Below are 13,212 nucleotides of genomic sequence, written 5' to 3'. Positions count from 1 at the left end.
AAGATGGCGCTTCACCTACGCTTTGGGAGGTGGGGACATGTAAACGGATGGATATATATATGATTGTACTATTCCATACTGCGATATAGTTCTTCTTTAATTAAAAAAACAACCGCCCCTGGTGGGCGGGGGGAACAAGCCCCTGCACAAGGCAACACCACAGAAAATACTCCGAGGGTCACTGGGCAGCTGAGGCTATACCCAAGATCACCCCGGAGTCACACGGACCCACCCCGGTTTATCTGCTCCACAGCACGTATCACACTTGGACAGTATTGCTTCGTTTGTCGCATTTCGTCTGTCTCCCCCGCTAGAATGTACCACAGGCCCAGAGGACGGGACGTGGTAGGTGGTCAATAAATCGTTCTTGAACGTGGAAGTGGCGGTTACACGAACGCGTACCTCAAGGAATGAATGAGTGAAAGGACGAACGAATGACCCGGAGCCTGGCCTAAGCCCCTCAGCTCTCCTCATGCCCAGCGGCTCGCGCGCCGGGCGCGCCTCAGGTGAGCGCTCGGAGCCACGGTCCCCCGCCTCCGCCTACGGCGGCCGGGAGGCGTCAAGCCAGTTCGGGGCGGGAGAGCCTACCCGGAGGGGCCCGACCCGCGCGCACGCAGGCGCGGGCACCCTTGCTTCCGGTAGGTCACTTCCTCCCCTGTCTCGTAGCAACGGCTCGCAGCGTTGCTGACATCCCGGGCAGCGGTGGCATCGTACTGAGCTCAGAGTCTCGCCGCCCGCGCGATGGTAAATCTTCGGGCTCTGTCCGCGACCCGCCGCTCCAAGGGCGGCGACCGGCAGGGGACCTTCGCTGTCCCGCTCCTGGGGCCGACCCAGGCTCGGCCGGGCCCGGGGCCGGGGCGAAGGCTGGGGGCTCCAGAAACTTCTTGGAGGAGTGACACGGAGACCCTGGAGGGACCAGAGGGCGACCGTGGAGGGAGGGAAGATGTCTAGATAGGGGAAGCTATCTTGGGGCATAGATATCTGGGGGGGGGGGGTGACTTCTGAGGGGTGATACTTGTGGAGGGAGGATATGGAGAAAGAGAAGAGAGATACGGAGGGGATGAAAGATCCTGAGGGGAATGAGAAATCTCCTCGACAGCGAGGCAAGTTTGAAAAGGGGAGCGGCGCGAGGGAGAGGAGAAAAATCACCCTGAGAGGGAAGAAAGAGGGGACAAGGAGCACAAGGAAATGGCGAGAGGGGAGAAGGAGTTATTGAGAGAGAAGAAAGGAAAATAAAGAGACAGCAGGAATGGGAGGGGGAGGAGAAGAAAAGGAAAATGGAGACGGGAAGGTTTGAAAATGAACAAAGTGAAAGCAAAGAGTTTCTTTTTAAGACAGGAATGAAAAGCGAATTGGCGCTGGGAATTAAGAGACCGTATTAGGGGGGCTCAAAAATCACCAAAGGAGAAAACACCTGGGAAAAGAGAGGGAAAGGCCAGGAAGATCAGCGAGAGGCGTCTGGGAGAGAAGTAAGACAGAAAAAGATAAAACGAGGGCAGCGGTTGTAAGGACCTGTGGACGTTGTCTTATAGATGGCAAAAAAACTGTAGTAAGTCATTGATCCCTGTACAGCTATTACGCTTTAAGATAAGTGTTTCCCAACGTGAGATGCAGACGTTAGTTGCTACTTTAAGATGGCTCAGAAAACCAAAAACCACAGAGTGAATCACATCAGAGAAAGTTATTCCTTTTTTTTTTTTTTTTTCCAGCCTTTAGACTGTATCCAGGAGAGAGTTTCTGGCACTGTTAGGTCGTTAATACCACATCCTTTGGTAGTTTTGATTTTTCACCTGAAGGGCAGACCTCAGGCTCAGAGCTTTCATTGGGGTAAAATTTAATAATATGTTCTCTCTTTGTTTTGTTTGTCTTTATGGTTATTTCTGCCTATGACAAATGATACCAGATTTACATTTGTGGTAGTGATCTATAATTTCCTTTTAAAATGCATTTATTTAAGCTTTTAGCAGTGAAATAATTTTAAGAATGTGCTGGGTAAATAATATAGATGGTATTCATAATGGCAAAAATTATAAATCTAGTACATGAATGCCTGAAATTTAGAAAACACCTGCTATAGTGGTGGAAGGAGGAAATAAGTGCTCCCACCCACATTAGGGGCAAAAGAAAACTGTCTTTTGACTAAAGCAACATAACGTTCACCTGTACAATGCTGGAAAGAAAAATATATCATAAATCCTCATCAAGAGACTCTGCAGAATACTGTTTGAATTCAGAATATCCAGTGATTACTCAGTTATGGAAAATATGCAGGCTGGAAAAAATTATTCTTGATTTTAGCATTTGTAGAAGGCAAGAAACTGGTACAATATATATAGTCTATGCATGTGATTCAGAATCCTGGAATACACTGTTTTTACAGAATATTTTGAATTTAACCATCTGAACTCCCAATTAGGTGGCATTTAGGACTGAGAATATGATTTCTCATTAAGTGATGCTTTTAGACAGAAGGAGGCAGTGATATAGCTCCATAAATATTTTTTAAATCTATAATGTAGAAAAGGGATTTTTCACTTGAATACAGAAGGATCAATGAATGAAGGATGACCAGGAGCAGATTTCTGTTCAACAACATAGGATACTTTTCCAGTAAATAGAGACAGATAAAAATGGAGTGAGCTCTTGTGAGGCAAGAAGCTTTCTGTCTCAATAAGAGTTCAAGCCAAGATATTTGTCAGGGTTGTACACAGAGGGTCTTACATAGGCTTGCATATGGGACCTGACAATTTCAAAGCTCTCTTCCAAAAATCTGAGCTTCTAAATCTTAGTTTAAGGAGATTGGAGAATAGGGGTCTTTCAGAACATTACTCTAATTAGGACTGGGGTCACCACAGAGACTCTCTGGTTAATTTTCTTCCTGATCTCTTCCAGGCAGAGGTGGAGGAAACCCTCAAGAGGATCCAGAGCCATAAAGGGGTTATAGGAACGATGGTTGTAAATGCAGAAGGTAAACACCTCACAGGCTGCCTTCTTGAGGGGCAGAAGCCGACCAAGAGCCTGTTTGTTGTGTGAAGCCTTAGGCAAACATCTTGGAATTTTAAATCAAAAGTATATCTTGTATATTTTAGCTAGAGCATTTACTCATCATAGATCTGTTGAGTATCTATTAATTACATGCCAAGAACTCTGCTAAGAGGTAGGGAGATAAATATTAATAAGACATGCCTAAAAACATCTGTATATTCCTAAGAAATGCTGCACATTGTCTAATTTTTAAAGCTTTGGTAACTCTCTTCTAACATTTCAGGAGTATCAATAAAACTATTATATTGAAGATAGAAAGAATACCATTGTTGGCAGTTTGCTTTCGTTTTAACATTCTAAAGCGTACAGAGTTTCAATCTTCATTTTTAAAAGAAATTGTTCCTTTACCGTAGTTAATGAAATCTTTGAGAATTAATTTTAATGTAATTTATAGTATAGTCTTTGTGGTTATAGTTTAAGAAGGGCCAATACGTTTCCACCTATGAAATCTGTAGACTTATACCAGAGACTTGCCTATTAACAATCCCCAAAGCCTTTTCTCTGGCACACTGTTCCATGCTCAGCTATGGTGGCAGCCTCTTAAAGGCTTCTGCTGGCTTCATTGCTGATTCAGGCATTTGCAAGGGCAAGAGGTGCCACCAACCCCAGAGCACTAGTTGAAATAAGAGTAGCTACTTCACATAATCCATGGTACAACTATGGATTTGGTACATTGCCAACTCAGTGCTTGGCAACAGACTCTCATAGCTAATCATTATTCTGGAGCAAATCCATCAATAAATATTTAGTGAGCAACTACCCACTGAAAGTCTGTTTAAACTCTAAACTTCAATCCCTTATCATTAAAAATGCAAAATAACCTACTTTACTGGTGACTGTGACAATTAAGTGAAATAATAATTGTCAAGTGCCTGGCACAATACTTAACACTTAACAGAATTGTAATTAAATAGCTCTGTGAATGTGGGAAGTTTTAATTTATTTGTACAGATAAAACAGTTGATGTGTTTTACAAAATAATAAAATAAAATTTTAATAAACTCAGTGTCAAATGAATATAATAAATTCACCCAGCTTGAGTGATCAGGAGGGAGAGGATTTAACATCAGCCTACAGGAAAGTCAAGAGCTATGCCTCATATTTCCAGGAAGCGGTCCAGCCCAAGTCCATGGTTCTGGTTGAACTGATTTTAGTTTCAGGCATTTGCATAAACTCTGCCATACCCCCTGAGATGGGTTATTTGCGTGACTTCACAGAGATGCTTTATTTGTTTTCTTTGGCTGCCATAACAAAGCACCACACACTTAGTGGCTTAAAAAAGATTAGACATTTCTTTTCTCTTAGTTCTGGAAGGCTAGAAATTGAAATCAAAGTGTCAGTGGGTCCAGGCTCTCTTCAGAGGCTCCACAGGAGGATCCTTCCTTGCCTCTGCCCAGCTTCTGGTGATTTCCAGCGATCCTTGCTGTTGACTGGTCTGTAGGTGCATCACTCCAGTCTCTGCCTCCATCATCGTGTACGTTCTCCTCTCTGTGCTCTGTTTTCTCTTCTTATAAGGACCCGTCGTTGGATTAGGTCCCACACTGATCCAGTATGACCTCATTTTAACTAATTACATCTTCAAAGACTCTATTTCCAAATAATGTCACATTCTGAGGTTTAGGGTGGGCTTGAATTTTGGAGGGGACACTATTCAACCCAGTTCAGATGCATTCACCTGTGACACCCTGGACAATGTATCTAATGTGTTACTTTGGAAGACTTAGTCTAAAGTACATAATCCTGGCAATATGCATCCAATGTCTGAAAAATATCCATACCTTATGATCTGTAATTCCACTCCTAGAAATTTGTTTAAGAAGTGATGAAGAAAAGATTCAGGTGCCAAGGATATTACGGAGGCACCATATATAATAGCAGTAAATAAACAGACAAGTACATAAATCCCAACAGTAGGCAAATTTTAAAATTTATTATATAATATTTACTCAGTGAACCATTACTCTATTTAAAATGTTGAAGAATATTTAGAGTCATGAAAAACTACTCACAATATTAGATGAAAAAAAGCAGGAGACGAAGCAGTAGCCAGCATCTTCTAATCCTAAATACGGCCAGGCAGACATACACACTGAAATATGGAAGGAAAGGCAGGGCTATGTTACGGTGACTATCTCTGAGTGGTAGAATTAAAAATGACTTTTATTTTCCTGAGGTCTCCCAATTAACACTTTTCTCATCCAAAGGCAACAAAATACTAGTTTTAATACCCATAAACTTCTAATTAACCTCTACTAGGATAAGGTTGTGTTAGGATTCAGGGCACTTTTCTGAAAGCCAAATTAACCTTCTTCCCAAAAATATAAATGAGGGGCTTATTTTTATGGTCAGATTACTAACAACCAGAGGATATGACAAGGATGTTTACTAACAGCATATGGTATAAGTTGTGTGACCAGAATGAAATGAAATACTCCATCTCAACAGCCTACTCAATTTTAGATGAAAGTGCCATCTATTACAGTGCAGCTTTGCAGCTTTCAGAAGTCCCATGAAATTTAACACTGAAAATATTTAACTAAGCTAGTGTTCATGTGTTCTTGTTCTGTACCAATGGTTTTAGTCCACTAATTCTAGGCAAATCATTAAAAAAAAAATTTAGGTTTTAATTGTGGCTAGGTAGGCCTTCTACCACGTTTATCCATTTAGATCTCATCCTCTGCCATGTTAAATAGTGTCCTTTGGTTTCACTATTATTGAAACATAGACTTCTTATTCATGACAATAAAGTGGACTTATCAATTTAGCCCACTGCTGAGGAGTATAGGTTTTTGTTAAATTCTTTGTTAACATTGGTTTCCCATTTACAAAATAATTCATTGTTTACAGTATTGCAGTACTGATCACAGAACTAGATACTGGTGAACATGTATATTTGTTTCCCAGACAGTCATATCTGTCATATATTCTTATGTATATAAGCCTGATTTCTGCAGACTCTTAATTTTAAATATTCTTGACATTTCTAACAATCCGTCATTTGAGTTTCATCAGGTTTTATCAGCCATCCAGCCAATTCCTTTTATTTTTGAAATATAATCTATCAACCAAATGTACAGTTGAAGAATAGCAGCTTACTGGGATCATGAAGAGTCATACTGTAAAGTAGTGTCATTAAGTTCAGGAAGATAGAGTATATACTCTTTGTTCTAGAAGTTACATTTTAGGCATTTATCCTACCCATATATACAAATGTGAAATGGCATGCACACAGACATATTCTGTAGCCTTGTTTATAAAAGTCAAAAATTGGGAACAGCCCAAATGCCTGTCAGGAAGATATATTAGTTACATGTATTACAAAGCATCCATTCAACAGTCACATTACACAGACATTAACATGAATGACCTAGCCTTATGCGGACTGAATGGAACAACTTCCCGAGTGTATTAAATGAAAAAAGTTAAGGTACAGAATAGAAAATGATACAGTTAAAGAATACAAACACAAACAAACTGGAATAGACTTAGAATATCTCTGCAAGGACACCCAAGAAACTGAGAACAGGGGTTACCTCTCAGAAGGGGAAGTGGGTGAATTTTATACCATGTGCTAAAATTACTTCCTAATAAATTATTTTTTAATTACCTCACATAGTCTCAAGCAAGAACTCAATAAATATTTGTTGATTGATTTTTTTCCCAAGGGTCTACAGTGGATATGAAAAACTCCAAGAGTTTCCACGGTGTGCACTTATTATTCAGAAAGGCTAGCCCTTTTATTTATTGACTTGGATCATGAATAGACTGACTAAGTAGGCCTGAGTATCTGATTCATAATCCTGTCATCTACAGTTTAAATAATTTATTCTGGTTGTATTTCTTTTTTGACACTGAGCAATGCAGACTTTGTAGGTAGTCGGTCTTCATGATGCAAAATAAAACTGTTTGGTCAAAAGGTGCCCTTGAAAGGTTGAGTGCTTGCTATACTTCAGTTTCCTGCTTGTTAAAGACACATGCCTTGTGATGGTTCATCAGTTGTGAAAGACAGAACTGACTTCTGGAGAAAAAGTGGCCAAGAAACAATAATACAGAAATTAACAAGTTTTCTGTAAAACCCTACTTAAATAGGTTTTCCTGTAAATATTGTCATTGCCTTCTTTGGCAAGACCCACTCTGGAGAGAATGGTTTTCTTAAAAAGAAATTAGTCTGTTCCAAAGTCAGAGTTGAGGCTCTCAAAGAGTTTCATGAAAAACAGGTAAAGTCCCAAGTTAGAAGCGCTCATCTTGTTTACCAGTTTCTGGAGCTACATTCTCTGAGGGAAAACCCAAGAGAGCCACGTCAGCCTTTTTTATTGATTGGCCTTAATTCAGGTTCCTGAGGAACTTGACAGTGATCCCAAATTCACCTTCATATGTCTCCCTAAACGCAAGGCACATCTGCAAATCAAATCCCTGGAATTCCCTGGTTGATCTGGTAGTTTTCAAAATAATATGAAGGCCAGTTCTGATTAGACATAGTATATGTAAAATACCTAGCACAGCACCTGTTCCATAATAAGCGCTGAGTGACCTGAATGGAGCTGGATTGATATGAACTGAATTGAATTATACTTGCATATTCGTCTGGCTAGATTTTTCCAGTTAAATTAATAGCTTCTGTTTTAAACTCATATAATGAAACAATAGAGCACACAAGTAGCCAAATTTAATCATGCTTAAACCAAGAGTGAGTGCAAACCAGGGAATGCCCAGCCGAACTGCAGAGTCTTTGTTGCTGTATTTTCTAGCATAAAAATTAAGGTTTGCAAAATACCGTATGAGGAAGTTACAAAGAAATTTTGAAAATCCCTTTTGATATACCCTCTAGCATGTGCAGTGATATCCCCTTTCTATTTCTGCCCTCAGGGGAGAGACTAGCACCATGTCACAGACCAAGCATTTCACAGTGGACTCACCGTAGACAGGATGCTTAGGGGAATGCACCGTATAGTAATAGTAATATGTTAACTTAGTACTGAAGTAATCAATTAACAACTTCCAGAAGATTTGTGTAAAAAATGTTCATCACCATTAGCTACAGAAACAAAAACACACTACCTAACAATCCAACAGTAGGGGGTTGATTATATTATGATATATCCAAAAAAATACAAAAGTCTACAGCCATTAAAAATAATGTTGATGGCATCGTCAACAAGGACAGCTTGTATGCTATAATTTAAATGAAGAAAAAAGCAACAGTCCAATATGTAATTATAGTTTGATGCAACTAAATTTTAAAATCCACATAATGGCAAAACGACTGGAAGGAAATAAAATTGTTACCTTTGAGTGATATGAGCCATCACTTTTTCTTCCTTTTTACAATTACAGTATTTTCCAGTATTTCTACGACGCACATATTACTTTTATAATCAAAACAAAAAATGTTTAACCCCAAATTAAATCTCGTACCAGGCATTCCCATCCGAACGACCTTAGACAACTCAACAACAGTTCAATATGCGGGTCTCCTTCATCAGCTGACCGCGAAAGCCAAGAGCACAGTCCGTGACATTGATCCTCAGAACGACCTAACTTTTCTTAGGATCAGATCAAAGAAACATGAAATCATGGTAGCTCCAGGTAATGTGGCATTTCTTTTCATTATTTAAGGCATCTTTCTACTTTACTGGATAAAAGCTTTGTCTCAAATAACGGGGAGTGTGGATTTTAACATGCAATAGGACACATACTGCTCTTCAATTACAAAATGAAGAAGTTTGAATGTGAAAATTCCGTGAAATTAGTGAAGACGTTGTATTTTGCCCGTTTGTTTTTGTTGTTAGTAATCAAAACATTTAGGAGGTGTAGGTTTCCTGTTATGTGAACGTAGCACACAGACTTTCTGAAGAGTGGGAGAAATGTCTCCTGTCCAGGGGATAACGTAGAGGGCAGATCAAAGGTCTGTAGGGTCTTAAACCTTCCCTGGAGTACAGCACATTCACTGGGGCTATCAAAAGACAGCAGCCACAGAAATACTTCTTTCCTTGAAGGAGGTACATTCACAGTTTTTGTGGATGTCAGTGTAAAACAGGGCTCCTGTTCCTAAATCTAGTCTAGAACAAACTTCGCTGTAGTACAACTGTAAAATCAGAGTTACCCCCAAACTAAATAAAGCTTTCCCTACACCTGTGTTCTCACCCAAGCTGCACATTAGAATCACTTGGAGAGCTTTAAAAAAATTACTGACACCTGGGACTCCACCCCAGACCAATAAAGACAGAACCTCTGGGGCTTGGCCCCAGGTAATGGTATTTTCTGAAAGCTCAACAGGTGATTCTGATGTGCAGCCAGGCTGGGAGCCCACTGATCTACACAAGGTCCAAGTGATGTGTTGAAGAGAAAAGCAGATTAGCTGAAGTATTCATTTATTAAATTTAATTTTTAGGGTGGATTAACTTTGTCCATATATCTCCACAGATAAGGAACATCTTCTGATTGTCATTCAGAATCCATGTGAATAGACCTGCAATGGCCACGTTCTGTCCTGGGACTCCAGGCTGAAAACAACTTCACTCTTTAAAGATTCCTAAAATTATAATCCAATCTAAATGATCTTTTGGACATTCCTTTCTATTTTTACATTTAAACTCTTCTACATGTCTCATTTAGTCCATTTCGAATGTATTGTAAATTTGTGATTTAGCTATATAATAAATAAATTCTTGTATGTATGCCTCATTTTTTTACGATACACAAAACCAAAGAATTCTAGTGAGAAGACAGCCTTCCTTGAGACAGTTCTTTTCGTCTAGAAGTACTGGCCACCAAGAACTAGAATAGAAGTGTGATTCTGCCCATTTCACTGACATGCCAGGGAGTTTCAGTGGAGCAGAGTGGGGCTAGGAGGGAAGCAGGGTGTCCCAGCCCTCAGGGACCTATAGGTGCTTTCCCAGCTTAAACGAGGGTGGTAAGAAGTCAAGAGCGCAGTTCTCAGTTGGGTCAGCACTGCCCCCTGCGAAACTCCTCAGGCCTGTCCTTCCAACACACCAGTCTGAGGGGACCAGGAGCGGGTCCTGAGGAAGGATGCACACGTCAAAAGCTGCCTAGAGAACTCCGGAGGGTTTATTTACTTTACTAGATATTTAAAACATTCTGAAAATAATGAAAATGATAGAACAAATATAACGTATTTCCACGACCCATATAGAATAGATGTTAATCTTTTGCCATGTTTGCCTTATAACCTCTTTTTTTTCTAATTAAGCATTTTATTTTGAGATAACTGAGGATTCATGTGAAACTGTAAGAAATAACATAGATCCTGTGTACCCTCTACCCAGTTTCCCCCATGGCAACATCTTTCAAAACTATAGTACAATATCACAACCAGGAGATGGACACTGATTCAGCCTAGACACAGAGCCTTTCCATCACCCTCCGAGCTCCTCGTGGGACCCTTTTGTAGCAACCCCCCAACCCCTGGCACCCACTCATCTGCCCTCCACTTCTGTAATTTTGTCATATCAAAATGGTTGTTATATAAATGGGATCATACAGTACGTAGACTTTTGAGATTGACTTTTTTTACTCAGCATAATGCTGTTGAGATTCATCCAAAAAATAAACCTTATGGATACAGCTGCAGCCCCTCTCCTTTGTGCCTTGGTCCTCTCCTTCTCTGGAGGATCCTTGTCAGGATGCACAAGTCACCCTGCATGGGGGCCCACAGACGCTTCCTCCTAAGTTCCCACAACTCCACAACAAGCCAGGAGTGAGGAAAGGTGCAGGACAAGTTTCGTTCTCCCACTGCCATGGCACCAGCTTGCATCCTGGGAGGCTACAAAAGCCCAACCCAAGCAGATGGGGGTCCGAGCAGAAAAGAAGAGCCAAGGCAAATCCCTCAAGTAAAAGGGGTTTACTCTCCACGTGGTGATGGTAGAGGAGACGGGCCAAGGCTGAAAAAGACCATGGTGGCTGAAGCCAAACAGTCAAGCCTATCCACACAACAGACATCTGCACCCCACTGCAAATCTCAGTGCCCCTGGAAAGTGGGGCCCACATGAATATACTCTGAAAATGCTCTCCAGGTATTTTCAGTGCAGCTTCAGGCTGAGATCCACTGCGGTTACTCAACAGTGGGTCTCACTGGGGTGGTGAGGAGAGTAGCCCAAGACACACATAAATACAAGTTCCATCCGGGAACAGCCCTGGGGTTCCCCCATATCATCAAGCCAGCTGAGCCCCAGATTTACAAGGAGGATGCTGTCTATCTCCAGAGAGAACAGAACAAATGAGGAAATGAGCTTAAATTACAGCAGAAGTGAGTTCTTCTAAAAGAGTGAGATGAATAAACATCAAAGAGATTGCAGGATGGAGAACCTATACTATAGCACGTATTAGACTTTCGAGCATCTCCCCCACACTTTTTGTTTTAAAAAACTTCAAAGTTGCAGAAGAGGAGAGAATGAACACCCACATAAGCTTCACCCACATTCACCAACTCAATATTTTACAACATTTGCTTCATGTCTCGCCCTCCCTCCCTATATGTGTATATATATATATATATATATATATATATATATATATATATATATATATATATATATATATATAAACACCCATAACCCCAATTTCCTACTTAGGGAATTTATTATTGATACAATAATATCATCTAATATAGTCATGTTCAAATTTCCTCAATGGTCCCAATAATGTCCTTTATAGCTATTTTTTTTAACCCAGGAGTCTATCAAGGGTAACATATTGCATTTGGTTGTCACGTCTCGAGCTGTTCAGCTGTTTTTAGAACCCCTGTGTTCTATTCTCCCCCTCTAGGTGGTATCGAATTTGTATTTGTTCTCCCTGGAGTCCCCAGGGCCATCTGCTCCACTGCCTCCTTGAGCCCCTCCTGATTGGACCCAGATGCAGCCTGTAATTATAGAGGAAATTCAGCCCAAGAGCAGGTCTTGGTCACAGGTGAGTGCTTCCCCTTCCTCTGTCATGACTCAGAGACCAGACGTACCACCATGGACCCAACCTCATCCTTCAGCCAGTGAGGTCTGGGTACCAGAATACCCACTCGCCCAGGCACAGCTTCTATGTGTGCTGACAATTTCCAACATAAACAACATCTTGTTAGAATCCAAGCAGCAAGGAAATGCACTACTGAGGGAGAGGATCACCGATATCATCTATCTGACTCCTTGGTTTTACAGGTGAGGATTTCACCTGAGCCTGGCGTCCAGTGTTTTTCGGGAATCAAGTATGTCAGTTTGTACTGAACTGGTCAAGCCTCTGGAATTGGTGCTCATGCTCTTGTGAGACCACCCCCCCATACCCTCCAGAAAAAAACTGTTTTGAGGAGGTAGAGATTAGCTCATTGTTTTAAAAGGTACCAGAGGTAACATTTGATTCCAATCCCTAAATCTGTCTTCTCCCTATTGTTCCCCAGCCTACCCAGAGCTCATCAGCAGACACATGGCTGAGTGGTAAAGCCACTTCCTTCCTCCTGGCCCAGCCAGAAATTTCAAGCCCCATTTGAGATGTAGCAGTGGGAAACCTCTGGCAGGTGCAGATGCCACTGCCTTAAGTGCCAGGGCTCTGTGTGGGCTCTTTTGTGCAAGGAGACCCTTCCATCCCACTTGGCAGGGAACTCTGCTGGGGTCCTGCCTGCACTTTTGCATCCAGAGGAAACAGTAACCCTTTTTTTTTTTTTTTTTTTTTTTCTTTTTGCGGTATGCGGGCCTCTCACTGTTGTGGTCTCTCCCGTTGCGGAGTACAGGCTCCGGATGCGCAGGCCCAGCGGCCGTGGCTCACGGGCCCAGCCGCTCCGCGGCATATGGGATCCTCCCAGACCGGGGCACGAACCCGTATCCCCTGCATCGGCAGGCGGACTCTCAACCACTGCGCCACCAGGGAGGCCCGAAACAGTAACCCTTTGCCCCTTTGCTAGAGGCCGAGACTGTGGTATAGAACTTGCCAAAGACACTTACAATGGAGGAGGATAATCTTGGAGAGTCTGTATCACCCGCTCTCTGCCCTCCAGCACAGAGGCATTCACATTCCCCTTGGATTCCTAACAGCACAGTAAATTAACTCTTATTAAAAAAAAAAAAAACTAAGAGATGCCTGGATCTACAGACTAAGGATCCACAGTCATACAAAACCATTGATAAAGTTTTCATTTCCTATGAGAAGTACAAGCCTGGACTCACCGGT

General features: G+C 41.6%; 1 protein-coding gene across 1 annotated transcript; it reads left to right on the top strand.

The window, feature by feature from the left end:
* The first annotated feature begins 623 nt into the window (after positions 1-623).
* DYNLRB2 (dynein light chain roadblock-type 2) lies at positions 624-9,718 on the top strand. Its single transcript, XM_082607131.1, has 4 exons — positions 624-744; positions 2,893-2,968; positions 8,464-8,631; positions 9,469-9,718. The coding sequence occupies exons 1-4, from the start codon at positions 742-744 to the stop codon at positions 9,510-9,512; spliced, it is 291 nt and encodes a 96-aa protein (XP_082463257.1). The 5' UTR covers positions 624-741; the 3' UTR covers positions 9,513-9,718.
* Positions 9,719-13,212: the final 3,494 nt, after the last annotated feature.

The sequence above is a fragment of the Mesoplodon mirus genome (genome assembly GCF_964341445.2).
Source record: "Mesoplodon mirus genome assembly, chromosome: 19".
Lineage (NCBI taxonomy): Eukaryota > Metazoa > Chordata > Mammalia > Artiodactyla > Ziphiidae > Mesoplodon > Mesoplodon mirus.
The sequence above is the reverse complement of the archived record's forward strand: the minus strand, read 5'-3'. Positions and strand labels throughout refer to the sequence as shown.

Coding starts and splice junctions, on each gene's coding strand:
- DYNLRB2 (XM_082607131.1), top strand. Junction 2,969..8,463: donor GATGGTTGTAAATGCAGAAG/GTAAACACCTCA, acceptor ATCTCGTACCAG/GCATTCCCATCCGAACGACC. Junction 8,632..9,468: donor TGAAATCATGGTAGCTCCAG/GTAATGTGGCAT, acceptor ATATCTCCACAG/ATAAGGAACATCTTCTGATT.